At 45.4% G+C, this 22892-nt stretch overlaps 1 protein-coding gene and 1 long non-coding RNA gene across 2 annotated transcripts in view; one reads left to right on the plus strand and one right to left on the minus strand.

Annotated features, from left to right (window-relative positions):
* The window catches only part of LOC142466031 (uncharacterized), a 78745-nt gene that overhangs the window by 5507 nt on the left and 50346 nt on the right, over positions 1 to 22892 (plus strand). The window contains exons 5-9 of the mRNA XM_075570654.1: positions 119 to 226; positions 4618 to 4702; positions 5479 to 5624; positions 8194 to 8301; positions 9821 to 9904. Coding sequence (XP_075426769.1) covers positions 119 to 226; positions 4618 to 4702; positions 5479 to 5624; positions 8194 to 8301; positions 9821 to 9904 — 531 coding nt within the window. The remainder of the gene's footprint in view (positions 1 to 118; positions 227 to 4617; positions 4703 to 5478; positions 5625 to 8193; positions 8302 to 9820; positions 9905 to 22892) is intronic.
* The window catches only part of LOC142466038 (uncharacterized), a 183049-nt gene continuing 168162 nt past the window's right edge, over positions 8006 to 22892 (minus strand). The window contains exon 3 of the long non-coding RNA XR_012788034.1: positions 8006 to 8063. This is a non-coding gene — a long non-coding RNA (uncharacterized LOC142466038). The remainder of the gene's footprint in view (positions 8064 to 22892) is intronic.

Genomic DNA, 22892 nt, shown 5'->3' on the forward strand with positions numbered 1-22892 from the left:
ACCTGTTTCTGAAGCAATGCTCCATTTGCAACATGTAATGCATACAGTATACTCCACACACAGGACATTTAGTTAAAGGACTATCCCAGCAAAACTCACATTCTTCATTGTGTTCCAGGTGGTGTGTGGATGGAATTATAAAATGGTATACACCGTCAGACAAACAAACTGTTCGAAAAGTGAATTACCTGACCTGACACCACAATGCAAGATTGATACAAATGGGGTAAGTGCTCTCTTTGTTATTTGTTACTAGCTGAGAGACCAGGCGTTGCCCGTGAGTTAAATTTCCCGCTAGGAAAAGGGGGGGAAAGGGGGGGAGGGACAGTGGACAGGAGGAGGGGAGGGGGGGAGGGACAGTGGACACGAGGAGGGGAGGGGGGGAGGGACAGTTGACAGGAGGAGGGGAGGGGGGGAGGGACAGTGGACAGGAAGAGAGGAGGGGGGGAGGGACAGTGGACAGGAGGAGGGGAGGGGGGAGGGACAGAGGACAGGAGGAGGGGAGGGGGGGAGGGACAGTGGACGGGAGGGAGGGGGGAGACAGTGGACGGGAGGGGGGGACAGTGGACGGGAGGGGGGGACAGTGGACGGGAGGGGGGGGGACAGTGGACGGGAGGGGGGGACAGTGGACGGGAGGGGGAGGACAGTGGATGGGAGGGGGGGGACAGTGGACGGGAGGGGGACAGTGGATGGGACCCCCCCCCAATGCGTAGCTCCGGAGTGTCTGACACACACACAGTGACTCACACACACACAGTGTCACACACACAGTGTCACACACACACACATTGTCCCCCCCCCCTACACACACACACATGAGACACACACACGGTGTCACACACACACAGTGTAACACACGCACACACAGTGTAACACACACACACACACACACACACACATTGTCACACACACACACACACACACACACACACACACACACACACACACACACACACACACACACACACACACAGTGACACACACACGTCAGCTCGAGGGAGGAAGGGGGTCCTTCCGGGCGCCGCCATCTTTGGCGCCCCGCGTGGCATCTGCAGGCTGCCTGCCCACCGAGGGGGAGGTTAGTGGAGCACCGGGGTGGAGGTGAGCGGAGCACCGGGGGGGAGCAGAGCAGGGAGCTGAGCGGAGCACCGGGGGGGAGCTGAGCGGAGCACCGGGGGGGGGAGCTGAGTGGGGAGCTGAGCGGAGCACTCCCTCGCGAGGGAGGAAGGGGGTCCTTCCGGGCGCCGCCATCTTAGGCGCCCCACGTGGCATCTGCAGGCTGCCTGCCCACTGCCTGTCGGAGCACCGTGGGGGGGGGGGTGAGCGGAGCACCGGGGGGGAAAAGAGCGGGGAGCTGAGCGGAGCACCGGGGGGGAGGTGAGCGGGGAGCTGAGCGGAGCACCGGGGGGAGCTGAGCGGGGAGCTGAGCGGATCACCGGGGGGGAGCTGAGCGGGGAGCTGAGCGGAGCACCGGGGGGGAGGTGAGCGGAGCACCGGGGGGAGGTGAGCGGAGCACCGGGGTGGAGCTGAGCGGAGCACCGGGGGGGGAGCTGAGCGGAGCACCGTGGGGGAGCTGAGCGGGGAGCTGAGCGGAGCACCGGGGGGGAGCTGAGCGGGGAGCTGAGCGGAGCACTGGGGGGGGGGAGCTGAGGGGGGGAGGTGAGTGTGATGGGGGGTGGGAGAGGACAGAGAGAGAGAGAGAGAGAGAGAGAGAGAGAGAGAGGTGTGTGTGTGTGTGTGTGTGTGTGTGTGTGTGTGTGTGTGTGTGTGTGTGTGTGTGTGTGTGTGGTCACTCCGCCTCAGGCCAATCAGAGGTGCGGGGGCGGGCGGGCCAAGGGACCAATGAGATTTCCCCTAGGGACACAGGAAGATGCAGACAGGCATACAGTGCTTTCACAAATATATAATAAGATGTTTTGTGATATTAGGATTCCCTATACCAGGGGTGCGCAAACTGGGGGACGCAAGATTTTGTTGGGGGGAGGGGCGGCGGTTGCAGAGGCCCGCGCTCTTCCCTGAGGCATTTAAGTTAAATGCCGGGGGTCTGCATGAGGCCTCTGCAACCTCAACTTACCGGGGTTCTGTAGCCTCCTGGAAGCGTCGCCATGGCAACGCTGCGTCAAATGACACTGTGGGGTCATGTGACGTGCACGTCGCCATGGTAACGCATTGTCAAATGCCGCTGCAGGGTCACATGATGTGACGTCACATGACCCGCAGCGTCATTTGACGCTAGGTCACAGAAGGGGGGGCGCGAGAGCTGGGGCTGTCGCACATGGGGCGGGGGGGGGGGTGGGGCGCAGCTCCAAAACCTTGCGCTCCCCTGCCCTATACCAATGTCTTTAAAAAGCTTTCATGGTTAAAAGCTCCCATCTTGAAAATCCTATAGCTGCGTCCAGGGTGAGGAGACGCACGCGTGCTCACGCTCGGCGCATTCAAATAACTTTTAATTGATGCAAGCTTCCAAAGTGCCGCTTGGTGCGCGCATGCAGGTGTGCTCAGGCCGGACCGGTGCTCGGAGAGACAGTAATTTGTTTTCCCGGAGCTATGGCGCGTTACGTGACCAGGTAAGGGCCAATGAGAGCACAGCAGTCACAACAACCAATCTGATGGAGCTGAGGATGTGACATCACGCCCCACTCCATTCTGACACGCCACCTTCCCGTCTGTGGTACGCCCCCTCCCTCCCCCTCGCTCGAGCACGCAGTGAGCAGGACAGCGAATCGCTCCTGCTCGGCCCGACGCTGACATCACGCCTCGTGAGCATGAGCACGCGTCTCCCCACGCTGGCCGCAGCCTAACACACATATTCCAAACGGTTATCAATGTATGAGCAACATATAAAGTCTGTTTCTCTTGATGTTTTGCTAACAATGAAAGCTACCCCTCAGCATATTAAAGCTGCAGTTAAAGCAATATCCTACATGTTTTTTTTTTATAAATAAGTACTGTACTACGAGAAAATACTTTTTTTTAAACAATTTTTAAAGACATTTTTTTATCTATTCTAATGTAGCAAGCAATTTTTTTCTATAGAAACCATTTACAAAGTCACACCTCCTTCCCCTTCTGAGACTCTTGAGCCCTGCCCTCTCTCTAGCAGTGCACCAATTGTATCTAGTGACTGCCTGGTCACATGATCTTGCACACAGAATTTTGTGGCAAAGCTGTTCTGCAGCAATAACTGAATTAAATAACTCAGAGCAAAGCGATCGATTACAGGGAAATGGATCGATCTGCAACTTAGCTAATCACTTGTCAGTGTGCAGATTGTATTAATACACATATTGAATGGAAAAAAATAAACATTTTAAAAACTGCAGCTTTAATCGGCAGTCCAGATTTTGGGGAGCGCCGATATACATGAAAAAATACAAGAAAAACACACAATAGTGCAATATGTCTCTATCAGTATATAGACTCAGTCTTCAGAATCCAGCAGGGTGTGTACTCACATGTCTCCTGATGAAACCGGGAAGCCGGTGAAATGCCTTGAGTGGAAACCGCCTTCACTGTGTAGGACGCCGCACACAGTGTTACTTGTTCTCCTGTCAATCATGTGCGGGAGCTAAGACGAGAGACGAGAGATGCGAGCACAGCTGAGGAGAGGAGTGGTCACCACCCACCAGGACGTATAGGGATACAGTATTTGCCACTGATTTTGGATATGCATAAAAGGAAGGGGAATATGTGAGTACACACCCTGCTGGATTCTGAAGATCGAATCTATACACTGTTAGAGACAATCCACAAAAGGGTTTGAATTTGATTACACATCACAGAACTTTTTGCAAATTGATTATATTTTTATGATTTATTTGCACTGATTAATCCCTAGTGTCCCTGGATACTTTTTTTTCTTTATTATACGAATTGCAATTAGTTTGGTTTAAGCGCCTTTTTGATAACACTTCATTTTTTCACCGGCATATTAAACGGCCAATGAAAGTAATTTATCAAAATGGTTTATCAAAAAAATACACCTGGAAGACTGATAAATGACCCACAGTATATGCCCTGAAGACGTTGCAGCGACACATGTTGTCGCAACGCCATGCAGGGTCACATTGTCATGGCAACGTGGCGCCACGTTACCTTGCTACGACATGTGATGTCACGTTGCCATGGTAACACGGAGCCATCTGATGTCGCGTTGCCATGACCAGACGCTGTAGAATTGGAGATCCCACCACGGCAGTTGTCCCGTCTCTCGCCTTCTGTCGGCGACCCTGCAAAGCATTAACATGCAGATATTGCTTAGCAGAGCCCAGAATCTTGTGCATCAGTCTAAACTTAATATAGCTAGATATATGTGTATACTAGTGTATATTTGACACAATTATTTGCTACCTTCATGCACATCCCAATTACCTGAAGATATAGTCAGTAAAGAATAATGTAAACTGAGAATATAGTAATTCGTAAAGCTATAATCCCATTTGCTTTTTTAAAAAAATATTTTTTTACCTTTTAACAAGTTTGTCCTATTTAGACACAAAACAGCTGAAATAAAAGGTTGTACAATTTAGTTCAATTCAAACATGTACTTTAATTGATAAGATGTGTTTTGGGGAGTTCTGGCAGCAGATTACAAATCTATTACATTTATTTATTTAGCTTTCTGGTAACTGTGAAACTACAGCCTACATAGATCCTGATGATTTCATGCATGTCATTTCTCAAATCTGCAAAACGGATACAGGTAAGAGACAGTGAGAGTACAGAAAATATAATCTTCTGTCCTCGTCTAAAGACATACAGTAAGTGACAAGACCCCACGCTGATCCCCCCATACATCCCACCATTTAGGGAGATCTGCTGGTGCAGGTAGAGCAACATTTCCATGAGTGCTACACCTCTTTACAAGGCACAAGGGGCAGAGCAAAAGAACAATATTGAGTAGAATGATGTTTTGCCACAAGCTCTCCTAGTCCTGAGCCACTGTTAGTGTTACAGTGAATAGGGCCCATATCCTGCTCTATAGAGAGATTCCCATCACTGGAGAAGAAGGCACATTCTCAATAACACCACAGCTTTGCTCAATGCTGGTATCCTGCCCCACCAGTAACCTAAGTTTGGATCCCCTGTGCATTAGACTCCCCATATGTGCATGGGTATGTTTTTGTATGAGTTGTCAGTGATGGCATAACCGATTTTATATTTGAGTGGGTGCATAAGTCAGTCTTGTTGTTAAACAGCCCTGGTGATAGATTTTAAAACACATAGAAGTCAGTGCTAATCAGCGCTAGAGATGCAATTATGGAGGGGTGGGAGATATTACATGTTTCTTTCAAACCCTATAGCAGAAAATGTCCATTCCCATTTTTATATACATAGCCACGTGCACAAGGCACAGACCTTAGAATACCGGTAATATCTGTACAATGTGAGATAAGAGCATGAAACATAACATTATGCAATGAGAAGGAATCACTGTCCCAAAGAGCTTACAATCCAAACTAACATCTGCTGTTCTAGAATTTTGCCTTATCTGTCGTACTAAAGTGGACCCACATGATCCAGAGCTGCGGGATCTATTAAGACAAGTTATCGATGAATATAATTCTGACAATAACCACACAAACCTTTATAACATCTTTAGTGTTGGAAGCGCCACAAAAGAGGTTGGTATACCACGTGTTCCAGTCTAAGTATATTTAAATAATTTGTATATTTCACTTTGTTTTTAGTTACAGTTAGGACAGAACATGCGCGGGAGGGGGTGCGGAAGGGGGGGAGTTGTGAATCCTCTTTGCTCTCCTGCTGTGCTAAGTTCAGTATTTTTTTAAATGTGTGCTTGTATGGGGGTAAATTAGGAAAGGGGAGTATGATACGGAAATATACCTAGAAATAAGATTACAATGTACATTCAAACATTATTTAACATTTCTACTTCTTTGATTAAAACAATCAACCAATCGCCTAATTTTCATTATTAAACATATCACTGACAATTGTTCAATTTATTTCTATGAGAAACCGCAGCTTTTGATGGAAATGCAGTAGGAATTTACACCCCAAGCGTAGTATTAGAAAACAATATTGTACGGGTTGGGAAAAGCATTTGTGTGAGGAATGGAAACGCTTATCTTTTGATATGTTATGAGAACTGATTGCATTAATAAACTACTGTTCTACATATGCACAATTCGATAGTGGGTGTCAAAGAACTATCTATTTGTGATAAATAAGGTAAAGAAAAAGTAAGGTAGAAGTGATACGTTTAACAGCTAACTCGTGTTTAAAAAGAGTGCAAGCTTCCAGGGCCACTAAGTTCTCTTCTAACCTGAAAGCTTGCACTCGTGTTAACCATGAGTCAGCTGTTAAAGGTATTACATCTATCTTACTTGTGTTTGTCTATTCTACGGGCTAACACAGTACCATCCTCTGTTTGGTGGGTAAGGCAATCTCTGTTTGACCACAGGGTGCAGACACTAAAAGACATTAGCACTTGTTAATACCCATTCATCTAATTGGCAATTAATTTATATGTTCATATAAAGCTGTGTTGTCTCTGCGACCAGAGTTAATTCCATGTCATGTTATTTCATCAGTCACACCCTCCTAGCACCAAAATGTAACAAACACAATGGAATATAATCCACTTACTACTTTTTTTTATTGGACATACTTGATGATTTGTATTATTTTATACATTTTTATTCAAGGCAACAAAATATGTAACCAATGCTAACTAACAAAGCATTGCAAAGCTAACTAGCATTTATTTTCACCCTTAAAAGATATCATTGGATGATATTTCACTGGGGTTTTTTGTTTGCCTTCCTCTGGATCAATTTACTGTAAGTACGGATATAGGATAAAGTATCTGTCGTCTAAATTTAGCATAGTTTGAACTTTAATGATGGATGTCTTTTTTCAACCTCATCTACTATGTACACTGGCGACACACTTTATTCGAGCTCGGCTAGTCCCACGAATTCAGGTATACCCGGGTGTATTGAGGTTTGTGACTGTTTTCTGCCCGAGTGCATTGAGGTATTTTCCAGACAGGGATTGAAGCATTTTATTCCCGCTGGCTGCAATACTGCACAGTATATATATATATATACTGCATTACAATTCATGAATTTATGCCATCTGGTAGACACGCGAAGCATTGCAGCCTATTAAATCCTAATCATTATCATTTAACAGATCAGCCGCCCATCAGCCAGGCATGAACCCAGGCTGGGAAGGCAAACGCAACGGGGCTTGTCAGAGGTGAGGAGCGGCGCATTCCAGGTATCTGCCAGGTACATACTGGCTATTTGCTCGAATAAAGTGTGTCGGTGCAGTAACTATGTAAAACATGATAAACATGTATTTGTATTTATTTTACCTCTTTCCTTCTGTGTGGCGTTATTGGGTGAGAAAGGTTTGTACTTTACATCCACAAGCAAAGTGTTACATTTAATAAGGCAGAGGGTGAACATAATTAGGATGATACATCATCGTGTTGTGGACAAATGATACCCATGGGAAGGAAACAGCTGATATGCCGTCTACTACTTATATATATCATCGTTGTATAGGTAAAACTCATTAAGTACATTTTGGGCAAAAGCTCAATAAATGCACTTCCTGACTTGGTATCTTGATCTTGATATTTCTATTGAAAAACTCATTAACTGCTTATTTAGTTATAGTTCAGAGTTACTAAAAAAATAAAACTCTAAGTATTCTTTTCCTCAGTACTCAAACAATGTGGTTAATGACTTTTACCTCCACGACAATATATTTTCTATTCTCAAAAAATACACATTTTCGCTTTAGTGGCGGCGAATTTTTAGTTTTTTTTTTAAATTAAAACCGATTACATTTACTGAAATGTTTACAAGTTTTCTGAGCAGAATGCCTTTTCATATGTGAAAATCCAGCACATTTTGTGGCTGCAGCTTTAACACAAATGTGCTCCTGTTGCTCACAATGCATAACTTTATAAATTACCTGCAGATATACATGGCATGCAAGGCCTCCAGTGAGGGAAACTGAGTCCTCATTTCATAAAAGTCTACGCAGCCTCAGATGCTAAGAGAGAGATTTCCTTCCCAGAGTAAATGCTACAAATGAGCGAATTTAACAGAATTTAGGAGACTGTGAAGGAGATTTCATGTTACAAACTCATGCTTAAAATCAGTCTAATGTGATATTTTTCTCAACATCTTTCGTCTCTCATTCCTTATTTTATAGGGGCTTGGTGGAAAAATGTATGATGTGTCATTTACAATGAAAGAGACCAACTGTACTAAGTCTGTCTATGCCATACTGGAAGATGAGTGTCAGATAAGTGAAAGCAGTGTAAGTACTTGCGACAATGATAATATCATACTTATTTCAATGGCAGACAACAGCTTTCCTGGGGCTCAGGACTAGAGTTTCAGCTGGGGCCTTCCCCCCTGCTGGTGGCCCCCGTCTTTCTCTTACACCCCTTCTAACACTCCCCCCATGTATTTCTCCCCCTTCTCTTTCTTACTCCCCCCTTCTTTAGCTCGCACACTCCCTCCCTCAACCCCCTTCCCCCCACACGCATACACACAAATCTACCCCCCACACACACAATCTCCACAATACCACACACTCCGCCCAGTACAATACCACAATACAACACACTCCCCACAGCACAATACCACAGCACCAAACACTCCCGTCCCAGCACAATACCACTGCCCCCAGCACAATACCACACAACCCCCCTGCAGCACAACAGCACTCCCCCCAGCACAACAGCGATTCTTTTCTTATTTTCTCTGCGTGTCTTCTCCCCGTGTATCTGGGTCTCTCCACTGGTCATTGTATAAATCTGTCATCTAAAAAAGGACCGCCTGATCCTCCTGTCGCGTCACTCACGTCCAGGTCTGATGGGTGAGTGGGTGATGTAAATGAAGGTCTTTCCCATGGGCAATACGTCTGTTGCCTTCTCCGGAAGTCCATCCAATAATACATAGAGTTTGACTCGTAGTACTTCTTATCCCGCTTCAATTATTTTATCTTCCGTTGTATGATTTAGTTCTTGTAGTTGTAGAGGTCTCAAAGATTAATTTCTTAAACTTGTCAATTAGCACCTGTGTCTTTAGTGTTGTCTGTGTTTTTACGATCTCTTGCTATACTTCTTTATATGCTGGTGGTAGCGTTTCAATGGTCAGTAACATCGGGTCGATTGGTACTTTTATTAAGTACCTGTTGCTTTTGCTCTTCCTCCCTGATAAAGCATTAGGTTTGAAGGTGAAACGACTGTCAGATTTTCTACCAGACCCGTAGTCTAACTCAGGGGTGAGCAAACTTTTTAGTCTGTGCCCCTCTGTTTGCTCTCCCCTCTCCCCCATTCCTTTTCTCCGGCATCATTATACTCCGCGTTGCCACAGTGACACGTCACCAGAAGCCGCCAGAGTCAAGGTGTAAGGGATATATAGAGGCCTTGTGCGCTCCTGCGGCATTTAATTTAAATGTTGTGGGGAACAGCGCAAGGCCTTCGTAAGCGCCACGCCCCCGTTTGCACACCTCTGGTGTAGCTTCGCGGGACCTTTAAACAGAAGAGAGATACCGTCAGCAGCTTAGGAAGTCCACTGAGCTGGAAATAATGTGGTTCAGCTCCAGAGAACTCCTGCTTCCCAACTCAAAGAAGAAAACTTCTTTACTATCACAATGTGTGTCTGTCCTGGCAGCAAACTTGTATACAGGTATCACTAGCTGCAATAGTCAATATGGCCACAATAACTCATATGGAGAAAGAGTTGGGAATTGCTTGAATGTTGCATGTGGCATAAAATACCATTCATACAGCTAAAACTTGTTATTTTCATTGTTCCCTTTATTTTAGAGTACTTTCAACTGTGATGTCAAATTTAATGTTACAAACAAGGCGATTAAAGTCCACTCAGTTCCCCAATGCTTTCCAGCAATGGTAAATACCTTATTTTCTTACTTTTGTTCCTTCATTTTAGTTCCTTTCAAACGTATGACTAAGCAAAGGAATGAGGATATCAAACTGTAATAAGCCATTTATTGTTTATATTTTGGTAACAATGTTTTCAATCTGCATTCCCAATTTGTAACATGTAGCCTGAGCTGCAGTAAGCTGACAGTATCGCTTTCTACCATTTTATTGGAGATGTGTTAATATTTTTGCAATTTTAGAGAATATAAAAACCACAGTAAGAAATATGTTTTTTCTAGGGGCCGATATAAAAGCTTAGGGAAGAAAGGCCCAACATCCCTAAAGTCACATTGTCAAAAACAGAGACATTTGCAGTTTTTAGAGAAGGAAATAGCAGCGATTTTAAGGGTCCCAGCAAAACAGAAACAGAAAACTACTCAAGGATTTCACAAAGAAGTATGTGATCGGAAAGAAAAAGCAAACAAATGACAATTAAAAAATTAGATTGGCAGGTGGGGACTGCAACTTTTGATGTAAAAACAGTTTTAATTTAATTGTAAAGAGGACGTTACATTTCAGTTAGAACTCATCTTACATTTGTTCCAATGTATACCATGGGCACTACGTGAAATACATTGTTTAAATATTCATATTTGAATCATTATAGTCATAATATACATGTGCAATAAAAAAGTAATTGTGTATTTCATTTTCTTATTCTAGTCCGCTCCATCATTTTACAATAGGGGACTTTCACCTCTCCGCATGGTTTTAGAAAGGCCCATACATCTAGTAATTCCTGGCCGTCCTCAATTGCAATCCAGAGGACCTACTGGTCCTAATCCTAAAGAAGAAGACAAGCATGGAAAAAAGGATAAAAAAGAAAAAAGACACAAAAAACACAAAGGATGCAAAAAACATGATCAGAAAAAATGTGACTCTTCTGAAGAATTTAAAGAAGCCGACAGAAGGAAAACAGAAGTAACAGTCAAACCTATAGTGCATGAAATCCCGCAGGTGTCTAAGACAACTTCACAAACAGCTGAGGTGTTAGTGACACCACAACAGTCACATAATTCCGGTCATGTTCTTGGGGAATCAGCTACTCCATCCATACAGGGGGCCAATGGTCCTCCATTAGTCCCCCATATTCCAAAAGTGGGAGGGGATAATGGTAATGTTCCAAATAGTCATGAGGATGTTTTGTTGGACCTACCAGAGGCACCAAAATGTCCTGGGAAACCCTGGAAAAGAATAGTGTTGTAGCCAACGTTGCCAGCACTTCCAACTCTCCAACCACTTACGTTTGAAGACCGGCAGATTGCTACTGAGATAAGAACTCCAGCAGCTCTAGGAACAGAAAAGAGCGGCTCCGCCACCCCACCCCTATCTCTGCTTTTTAGCGATGAAGACCTACTCTAGATGCCGTGCTGTCCTAATTTTAAAACAATTGTCTGACTAAATGTGGTATGAAATTGTCAGTACATAATTCAAAGGTTTAAGTTGCAAATTTGATATGAAAACAAGGCAATATATTTGCACACTTGTAATTTCTTGCAACATATATATTATGAAACAATTTAAAATGTTAGATAAATATTAATTGAAATATCTACACATTGATGTATCATCTTTGTATCTTACCATAATAAAATCTTCCTAATAGTGGTACATAAAATAAAATGAATGCTTGATTTATTTATTTATTTACACGTACAGAGTTCATTCTACCTATGGCTTTGTCCCTGCTGGCGCTGAGCACGCTCATGCTTGGAAAGCTCTCCAAGCATGTGCGCCGGGTGTCCTTGAAATTTTCGCAAGCGCTCGCGTTTACCTAAGCGACGAGCGCCGGTGAGCGTGTGTGCTGGGCATATGCGCGAGCGGGGACTTGCCTAAGGCAGCAAAGTAATATTTGAACAAGAGATTGACATTGGCTTCCCTCCTGTGGTCTTTTCCTGTCTTCTCTGTTATAAGTGAAAATTAACTTTGTGATTCACAAAGGTGTCTACCAAGACAGAACACGGGCATAATTCAATGTGTATCCATCTGTGATATACACATATACTGTACGAAGAGCAACAGGGAGTAGGAACACTCCTTTTTAGGTAGAATCCATTAATAGCAATGACGTTTTTTAATTGAAAAAAGTAACTACCTATTTTAATGACTGAAAACATATGTCTTTATTGTTGTATCAATCACAGCCTGCAGCGAATGACACAGAAGACTGTAGTAAAAATAATAGCACATCAGGGCAGAGCAGAACGTGATTTTAACTGGAAAAGGAACAGAAGAGGAGGACTCCTCTATCATTCTGTCATCAGTGACATCGCGATCACTCTAGTCCTGGGACCCAGGAAATCGGTCTGTGGCCCTCATCACGTGATTGGGACTGTCGGATGGGGCTGGGGTACTCTGGTGTCGTGGCCCCTCCAGCAGTCTAAGGGTTAAACTATGCTGATCAGGGCATTTTTGTACTGATACTCCCACTGACTTCAATGGGAGCTTCCGTGCTTTCGGCCCTATCGAAGTTTCGGGAATAATCTCCTGAGTGTCAGTGTATTTGTGAGTGTGCCTCAATCAGTATCAGTATGCCTATATGTATAGGTTTTAACACATAAATGAATGGCTGACAAAGTCGATATGTCATTCACAGAAAGTACTGTACATGAAATTATGTACTTTTTGTGAATGACAGATTGACTTTGTCAGCCTTTCATGTATGTGTTAAAAAACCTATTAACTTCAGAACATAGGTAGCACCCATTTTTGAAAATAATGATATAATATCAATAATAAATAATTGAGTGAGCGGTGTGCTCTGTTTTGTGTTTATTCCTATATGTATATCAGTGAATGTGCACTGTGGGGTTAAAGGGTTTAGGTGTGTTCTTTAGAGCTCAACAAAATGCTGACATTATAGGAGTTACATTGATATAGACTTATTAGAGATTGCTCCTTTTTTTTATTTTAACTTATCATTTTATTCAGCAGAAATACAGAACAAAAGAAAAGGAGAGGGGAATACATCATAATGTCACGTTGAAGGACATTACTATTGCAGGATACACAGATCCCAAGTTGACTCTATGACAATATAACCTAGACAAATATTTTGATCCTCAGGCCGGTCAGGAAAGGGAAAAGGAGAAAAATAAAACAAATAAGGGTTCTTGGGAAGCCTTTACTATAATAATTATAATAAATAATAGTTTGTTCATGTATAGCGCTGTTAGTTTTACATATCACTTTACAGAGACATTTTGCAGACACAGTCCCCGCAATCTTACAATCTATGTTTTTGGTGCCTGAGGCACAGGGAGATAAAGTGACTTACCCAAGGTCACAATGAGCTGACACCGGAACTGAACCAAGTTCACTTGCTTCAAACTCAGTGCCAATCAATCTTTACACACTGAGCTGCTCCTTCTCCCATACTATCCAAAGAAGAGGTCGATACTCTGGACCAGGATGTAGCTAAGTAACCTTTTTTAGCATTTAATTTATCCAGGGATCCCATTTTTGCTTGGATGAGTTAAAAAAAAAAAATTTGAAGTAGGGGGTCTGCGGAGATAAACTGCATTAATTTTAGCTCTTGGGACCCCCAGCTTCTTGGGATATAATAGGAAGCTGCAAAATCACATCAGTACCACAACAAAAGCAGCATACTGCCTCTGCTGCTGCTCCTTGTTGTGCAGGTCTTTCTTTTAGTACTCCCATGCCAGGCAACAGACATAATGGAACAGTAGGTATCTTGTGTTCTCCTAGATGGACATTGTCACAGGAGACCAAGCATTTATGCCTTTTTACTAGGATCATATATTGAGCAAAACAGGTAAATGAAATAAATTTTAAATTTGTAAAATTGTAAATTTATTCACAGGATGTTACACAAACTACATAAAAGACACACTTACTTGGGAACTGGGGTAAAAAAACTAGACTCCTAGGTGCAAGGAATACTACATAAGGATTTGCCCCTGAGACTTAGCCTGCAATGTACAAGAACTGAAATCAGCCTGCAGTTCCAGACGCCACCCCTCCCCTCTCTCCAGAGGTCTGGATTTTAAATCACTGGACTTGGTGCTTAGAATCTGCAAATCTGATTGACTCAGGGGTTTATAATACTTCTGAGTTACAATCACAGAACCCTGCAGCCTATCTGGGCGTGGGAAAATGTCCCACCAGCCAATCAGAGCGGGGCTCATCTGGATGATGATGTCAGAGGCAGGGGGTGTGTTGAGCCAGCTCAGGATGCCCTCTGGGCAGGACATATTTTCTGGCCAATAGGAAAAGCACCTACGATCGTTATCTTTTTCTTAGCCAGCCCATTGCCTCCCGCCTCCTACAGGGGGTCTCTGTTCTCTGGACCCAGTACTCCGCCCTGCCCCGTCCACTTAGCACTCCGACACCTCTCAACATCCTGTCTCCTCTTTCATCTACGGATTCTTTGCAGACTAGCTGGCACCTTAAACATGTGCCCAGTCTGACTGCATTGAACCTTATAGTAAATGTAAAAACACCATATGTCATATTTTATTACAGCATACATTTTGGGGTACCTTATATTCAGTTGGGGCACACACAAACCCAATACAGGTTCTGGGACACCTTGGCACTAACTGGTGTACACCCCTTAACCTAGGGATTCCCTCAGCTACAGGGATACTTTTCATCCCTGTGCCTCATTTTACTGTGCACAAAGCACATATGTACTTAACACACTTTGTTAATAAAATATATCCCCTGGTATGGGGAATAGAATAAAAATAGAATAGAATAAAAAGCTGCACTTTATTTTTCACGAGCCATATTCCCCACACACTATTGCATAGACAGTATGGATTCTAAGAATCCCCTCACAACCTTATATGTATTGTTGGAACACCTCAGAACACCTATACCGGTTCTGGTTGACCTGGGCATTTACTGGGTATCCCCACTAACCTAAGGACCCCTTGACTTTTTCAGGGACACCTCACATCCCTATGCCCCTTTTACCTTTCTGGTCTGTGCGGAAGCAGGGAACCCCTAGGGTTTGAGTCGCGAAAGCGTTTTCAAGGGGAGGTATTGCCTGTACAATGTGCCTCATGATTACCTTTTGAAATTTTGTGCAGGAATCCCTTAGGAACGCTGTTAGTCTTTCCATTTTCAGAGAGTACCAAATTCTTGTTTTAATCTGATATAGGACTGGCAGAGCCGGCTCATTAATTTCTCCGCTATGGCACAGCGTGTTGCTGTCATTATATGAGATATCAATTTATTTTGGTGTCTGTCAATACCGTCCAGGGGTCTGTTTAGAAGACACGACCAAGGATCGAGGGGGAAAGGAAAGCCCAGTACTTTTTCCACCAGTCTGTGCGCCTTTTTCCATACCCCTGCCACCTCAGGGCATAGCCACCACATGTGGATGAACGAGGCTCGTTGGCTGCAAGCCTTAGGATATGGGGGAGGTCCCCGGGAACATTCTTGCCAGGCGCACTTGGGTTAAATGCCACCTGTGTAATACTTTATACGCATTCTCTATAATTTGCAAGCATATGGAGCTCATGGCCACCGCCGCCCCAAATATCTCTCCCCATATTCCAGGGTCAGATCTTTCTCCCATTGCGATATAAATGGAAATTCACTTTTTGCGGGTGGAAGAAAGATTGAGATATAGATGGTCGAGATTGTCCTTTTTGAGTTGGGGCGACGTTACATAGACTCTCTGATAGAGTTAAGGGTGGTGGTGGTGAGCTCACACGTTGGGCAAAACCTTTTATCTGAAAGTATCCAAATATCTCACCCTTTGGGATTCCACGTAGTCAGGGAAGCAAAGGAGAGGACCTTGGCTTTGTCCATAACCATAGACATAATTTTTTTTTGTAACAATTTTTTTATTGGTCACAGTCATAGATAATCTAACATACAGTAGTGTTGTGGGCCCACAACATGTCGGCTCATTACTTTCAGGGAAGGACCAATAACAGTTTTCCGTTTTCAATAGGAAAAAGAGTAAGGGGAAGAGGAGGGGGGGGGGAGAGGAGACAAACATGGGAGGGGGAGAGGGAGGTATGTGGGCTTGCCCAGAGGTGTCCCCGTGCAGCTCCCCAATTGTTTGGGGGTGGCTGCTAGACCTAGGTGCTTTGAATTTTTGGGGGTTTATCTCTCGATCCAAGGGTCCCATGTGTTCCAGAACTGGGGCATTTTCTTTTGGAGCATGGCCGTAAGCTTCTCCATAGTCATGACCTCATTAACCCTTCTCACTACTGTGGTTCTCATGGGGGCCTTAATCTGTTTCCAGGCTGCCGCTATAGAGCATCTGGCCGCTGTCAGCATGTCCCTGATCAGCCGGGATATTGGTGGGGGGTGGTCGTCAATGGGTTTGCTCAGCACCATGGTAAGAGGGTCCAGGGGGAGGGGGATTCCAGTGATCTCATAGATAAGTGTCTGGATCTTGGTCCAGAACTTCTAGATCTCCGGACATGACCACCAAATGTGGGCCATGTCTCCCTTTTGACGACATCCCCTCCAGCACAGGTCCAGTGTGCCGGGGTAGACCTGGCTCAGCCTAGCCGGGGTCAGGTACCACTGGAATATAATTTTATAGATGTTTTCTTTTATTGTCGTACAAATTGAGGTTTTAGGGGCTTGCTCCCAAATATCCTCCCAGTCTTCCAGATCTATTGGGAGACCTAGTTTGTCCGACCATTTTTGCATATAGCGGTGTTTCGGGGGGTCTGATGTCGGTTCCGTGCTTTTGTATATCTGATATCAGGCCTCTCTGGTATATGTCTTTGAGACATAGGGTTTCAAACCGGGTCATTGGGGGGAATTTGGAGGTTGGAGACAGTGAGTGTAGGAAGTGCCTAAGTTGTAGATATTTAAATAGATGAAGGTCTTGGGTCTGGAATTTGTTCTTTAATGCCTGAAAAGTTAGGATCTCTCCCTTCTGCAGTAGATCGGCAACCATCCTAATATTGTGACCCTGGAATTGGTCAAATTGTCTTGTGGAACACCCTGGCGGGAAGTTGGGGTTCCCAAAGAGTGGGGTGAGCTTGGAGGGAGAAGCTAGCAGACCATACTTCCCTTTGCTTTTGAGCCATGCGTCCCACATGCATCCCATTGCTCCGAGACCGAACCTCTGTGGCCCACTCCCTCTCCCTCCTGTGGTCCAGAGTGCCACTTGGATGGAGTGAGGCTGTGCGTAATGTGACTCTATTGCGAGCCAACAGGCCGAGGCTGGGTCGCAATTCAAAACTACAGCCTGCTTCAATTGTGCTGCGAGGTAATATCTGACTAAGTCGGGGACCCCCATGCCTCCTCTTGCTCTTGAGGAGAGCATCACTGACCTTGGGACCCTAGGTCTCTTATCGTTCCAAATGAATTGGAGTATTAGTGACTGGATGTTCTTTAGAGCCGGGCGTGGCACTACGATGGGGAGGGTTTGGAAGTAATATAGTAACCATTGGAGGACGTTCATTTATACGGACACTTCTTCCGAACCAGGAAATTTGGGTTTTTTTCCACGTTTCCAAGTCTTTTTTAATCTGGTGAAATAGGGGGGTGTTGCAGGGTACATGCAACTACACACGTGGGTTTCTTGACAAGGCTTATTTATTTAGCCTTAAAAGATATACAGCACACAAAACAAAAATAGCTTTTCATCAGCAACAAACAAAAATAGCTTTTCATCAGCAACAAACAAAAATAGCTTTTCATCAGCAACAAACGAAAATGGCTTTTTCTTCCGCAAACCAAACAAAACAGTTTCTCTTTAGCAGACAGTCTATAAATCAGGCAGTTACCCTTTTCCTATGCAGGGAACAGACAGTTCACAATTCAACTACCTTGCTACTCAGACCTTTGTCTACAGCCTGGGTTTTAACACACCTTGATTAGGCAGTTGGGATTCAACTAATTGTCCTGAGGTTCCCAGCTGAAGTTAACCTAATCAGTGCTGCACTGCAGACTAGACATAGGTTTTCCAGGCATATAACTGGTGGCTTTTATTTACCCTGTCACATTCCTCCCCTGTTAGTGTGTGGCTGGGGCTATGCACGGCTGAAGCCCAACCATCCACCCTTTCTCTAGAAAAGAAGTCAGCATTTGCGTTCTCTTTTCCCGGCCTATGCTGAATCTTAAATGAGAAGGGTTGGAGGGCCATATACCACCTAGTCAATCTAGCATTGGAATCCTTCCTATTTAACCACTTCAGTGGAGCATGATCCGTCACCAAAGTAAAATGGACTCCTGCCAGGTAATGCCTCAAAGCCTCGATTGCCCACTTTACTGCGAGGCACTCTTTCTCAATCACTGAGTAGTTTTTTTCCCTTGGGGATAGGATGTTCAACTCCCTCAAACTGTTGTGACAACACTGCCCCTAGCCCTATCTCTGATGCATCTGTTTGCACTATAAAAGGGCTGTTGAAGTCTGGGCTTCTAAGGATGGGACCCTCTGATAGACACCTTTTTATGTCCTCAAAGGCTCTCTGACAATCCCTTGACCACACCACTTGTGTAGGGGCACACGTTTTTGTGAGGTCTGTTAAAGGGGCTGCCACTTCCGAATATTTGCGGATGAACCGCCGGTAGTATCCTGCTAAACCCAGCAGAGAGCGTACCTGCGTTTTTGTTTGGGGGTCGGAACTTCTTTCAGGGCAGCTACCTTGTCGGCTAGTGGCCTTACTTTTCCACCTCCCACTGCATACCCTAAGTATTTGGTTTCCACTTAACCAAAGGCACATTTCTTAGGGTTGGCTGTGAGTCCTACCTCTCTTAGAGATTTGAGGACCGCTTTCAGCCTATTTAAATGGGCCCGCCAGTGTTTACTATAAATGACAATGTCATCTAGGTAGGCTGTGGCATAAGTCCTATGGGGCCTCAGTACCTTATCCATAAGTCTCTGAAATGTGGCTGGGGCTCCATGCAGTCCAAATGGCATTGTCACAAACTGGTATAAACCCATGGGAGTGGCAAAGGCTGTTTTGCATTTGGACTTTTCCTCTAAGGGTATTTGCCAGTATCCTTTTGTCAAGTCCAACGTGGATATATATTCCGCGTTACCAAGGGCGTCAATTAATTCGTTCACCCTTGGCATCGGATATGCGTCAAACTTGGATACCGTATTGAACTTTCGGAGGTCCACACAACATCTTACCTTCCCATCGGGTTTAGGGACCATAATTAGTGGACTACACCACTCACTGCATGATTCCTCAATCACTCCTAAGTGTAACATTTCTTGTACCTCCTTCTCTACCAGAGCCCTACGACTTTCAGGCAACCTATAAGGACGGGAACGTACTTTTACCCCAGGTGCTGTCTCGATTGCATGGGAAATTAAGTTAGTTTGTCCTGGTAAGTCAGAGAAAACATCCTGGAATTGTGTAATTATTGCTAACAAGTCCCCTTTTTGTTCAGAGGACAACTGTTTACCCATTGGGATTTTATCGTCACTCACGATGTTCTCCCGTGGAGGCTGAGGACCCAAGTCCGTTTCCTCCTCCACCGGGTGCATGAATAGAGACCGCTGCATCTTCCAGGGTTTCAGCAAGTTCACATGGTAAATTTGTTTACCCTTCCTGGACCCTGGTTGAGCGATCTCGTAATCACCCGTACGGCGGAGTACTTCGAATGGGCCCTGCCATTTGGCCAGGAGTTTACTCTCGCAACTGGGTAACAATAACATCACCTGGTCTCCTGGGTGAAACACTCTCATGCGAGCATTCTGATTGTAATGTCTCTCCTGACTGTCCTGGGCTGATCTAAGATTCTCCCTGGCAAAATGGCCGACCACATCTAGGCGCTTCCTAAGGTCTAGTACATATTGCAGGGTATTCTTAGAAGGGGACTGCTGTTCCTCCCAGGACTCCTTTAGGAGGTCTAGGATACCCCGGGGTTGGCGGCCATAGAGCAATTCAAATGGAGAGAATCCTGTGGAGGCCTGGGGAACTTCCCGCACTGCAAACAGCAGAAAAGGGAGAAGTTCATCCCAGGCTCTCTTCTCTGAATCTACAAATTTCCTCAGCATCCCTTTTAGAGTTCGGTTAAATCTTTCCACCAATCCGTCAGTCTGTGGATGGTAGACCGATGTCCGAACAGACTTGACCTCTAGTAACTTTAAGACATCCTGCATCAGTTTAGCCATGAAATTTGTACCTTGGTCTGTCAACATAACCTGGGGAAGTCCAACACGTGAGAACAGTTCCAACAACTTGTTGGCTACTTGCTTCGCCGTTGCTGTTCTCAGGGGGAACGCCTCAGGATATCTTGTCGCATAATCAACTATGACAATGATAAACCTGTGTCCTTTTGCAGAAGGTTCTAGAGGTCCTACCAAGTCTACCCCAATCCTCTCAAAGGGAACTGACACCAAGGGTAGAGGAACCAAAGGGGCTGGTTTTTATCCTTTTGGACTAGTTAGCTGGCACTCCGGACATGCTGCACATAGCTTAGCAATATCACTATGCATCCCTGGCCAATAGAATCGGGATGAAATACGGTCCAATGTTTTATCCCTGCCCAGGTGACCACCCCAAGGGACAGTATGGGCTAGAGTGAACACAGATTTAACAAACGCCTTGGGAACCAATATCTGTCTGGTGACCTCCCCTGTTTGTGTCTGCCTATTCACCCTAAATAGGATATCCTTTGATAGCTCAAAATGGGGGAATACTATCACCCCCTGTGCATCTAAAATCTGTTCATCAATTTTCACCACCTTGTCATACTGTCTAGCAAGGACTGGGTCTTCCCTTTGCTTCTGGCGAAAGTCAGGGAGGTACAGGTCTGGTAAATCTCCAGGGCCCATATCCCCCTCCCTTTGGCCATCCCCAGCCATCACTTGTGACCTCTGACTACTAGAATGGTCACCTTGAGACCCAGATTTCTGCAACCAGTCCTGTTTGTCCAAGCGTCTTTGCTTCCGAGTCTTTTGAACCCGGTGTCTACTGGGAAAAAGGTCTGCCGAGAAGGGGAACAGTTTTCCAGGGTTCTCCTGAGCCCTAGAAGGAGGCTCCTCGTGAAAGACTGGGGCCATTAGGTCCGAAAAGAAAGGCCTGTCCCGACCGAGCACAACAGGGGCAGGTAGCCAAGAAGCAACTCCTACTTCGAGGTAAGCCTCCTGACCTTTTACCTGTAGCTGGATTTTTGCCATCGGATAGCGTTTTACATCGCCGTGTATACATTCTATGCTCCATGGGGAGTCAAAAGAACACACGTTGGGCGGTAACAGTTCCTGGAGGACCAGAGTTTTCCCAGAGCCTGAATCTACAAGGGCCTGGACGGTTTTTCCCCCAATCAGGGCTGGAAGTAGCCAGGGCTTGTAATTTTCCCCAGTAAAAGCCGAGGCGACGGTTCTGCTGAATGAACAATCCATCAGTGGACAGTTCACATATCGGTGGCCTTGTTCTCCGCAGGCGGAACATGGAGAGGGTTCCCGCACAGGAGGGGGCTGTGGATAGCGCTCCGCTGGACCGGTTACTGGAGGCCAGGCATCTGGTGGGTCCTGTGGGCGACGTCCTCGGAAGTTCCTCTCACTTTGCAACGAGCTGACATCCGGAGGGAGATGAGGGTCTCTGCGGGGAGCAGCATTTGGACTCCGTCCTTGCTGGAACGACTGCTCCTTCCGTTGGACTTGGCGGTTCCGTAATTGGCCGTAGGTTCCCCATTGATCTGACCTCCCTCTTTGGGCGTCCGCAAGTGCCGGTGGAGTCGGGTCCAGGACACTCGCCTGCTGCTCAGCCCCAAGGAAGTTCTCCACGAGTCGGACCGCCAAAGCTAGGGTTTCAGCAGCGTGGCGTTTTACCCACGAGCGTGCGGAAGGGGGTATTATTTGTAGAAATTGTTCCAAAACCACCTGCTCCAGAATTGCCTCCTTAGTGCACTCCTCAGGTTGTATCCAGCGTGTACATAAGTCCAATAATCGCTGAGCGATGACCCGGTTTCTCATCTTAGCGGTGTACTTCATGTTCCGGAACTGCTGCCGGTAGGTCTCTGGGGTCAGACCTAAGCGATCCAGTATGGCGGCTTTTACTTGGCGATAGTCCATTGTCTGATCTGCTGGGAGACCCTGATATGAGGCCTGGGCTTCTCCTATGAGGAGCGGGGCCAAAGCAGTTGCCCAGCGATCTGTAGCCCAGCCCTGAGCTTCGGCAACTCTTTCAAAAGTCAGTAAAAAAGCCTCTGGATCCTTGTTCTGAGCCATTTTCCTCAGGAGTATCGGGGATCTGCTTCCAAGTTCTGGACTGGCAGACCCCTGGAATTGGGTCAGCAGCTTGGCCATTCGCTCCTCCTGTGCTGCCTGCTGCTGGGTTAGGAGCTGGGTTTGCTGCTGCAAAAGTCTTTCATCTCTCTCTGCTTGCAGCCGGGCCTGCTCCTGCATTAACTGTCCCCGCTTTTTGGTCTGCTCGCACAAAAACTCTTAAAAAAATTCTTCCATTTTTTTCATTCTTGTGTGTATGTATGGCCCTTTTATTTCAGGGGCCTTTCAAAATCCCTCTTCTGACACCATATGTTGCAGGGTACATGCAACTACACACGTGGGTTTCTTGACAAGGCTTATTTATTTAGCCTTAAAAGATATACAGCACACAAAACAAAAATAGCTTTTCATCAGCAACAAACAAAAATAGCTTTTCATCAGCAACAAACGAAAATGGCTTTTTCTTCCGCAAACCAAACAAAACAGTTTCTCTTTATCAGACAGTCTATAAATCAGGCAGTTACCCTTTTCCTATGCAGGGGACAGACAGTTCACAATTCAACTACCTTGCTACTCAGACCTTGTTACAGGAATCTCTTTAGCAGCTTACTCCTCTCTCCTCAACAGCCAGGCTCCATGTGTCTACAGCCTGGGTTTTAACACACCTTGATTAGGCAGCTGGGATCCAGCTAATTGTCCTGAGGTTCCCAGCTGAAGTTAACCTAGTCAGTGCTGTACTGCAGACTAGACATAGGTTTTCCAGGCATATAACTGGTGGCTTTTATTTACCCTGTCACAGGGGGTAATTGTGTTGATAAAGGGAGTTAT

This window comes from Ascaphus truei, chromosome 14 (genome assembly GCF_040206685.1).
Source record: "Ascaphus truei isolate aAscTru1 chromosome 14, aAscTru1.hap1, whole genome shotgun sequence".
NCBI classification, from domain to species: Eukaryota; Metazoa; Chordata; class Amphibia; order Anura; family Ascaphidae; genus Ascaphus; species Ascaphus truei.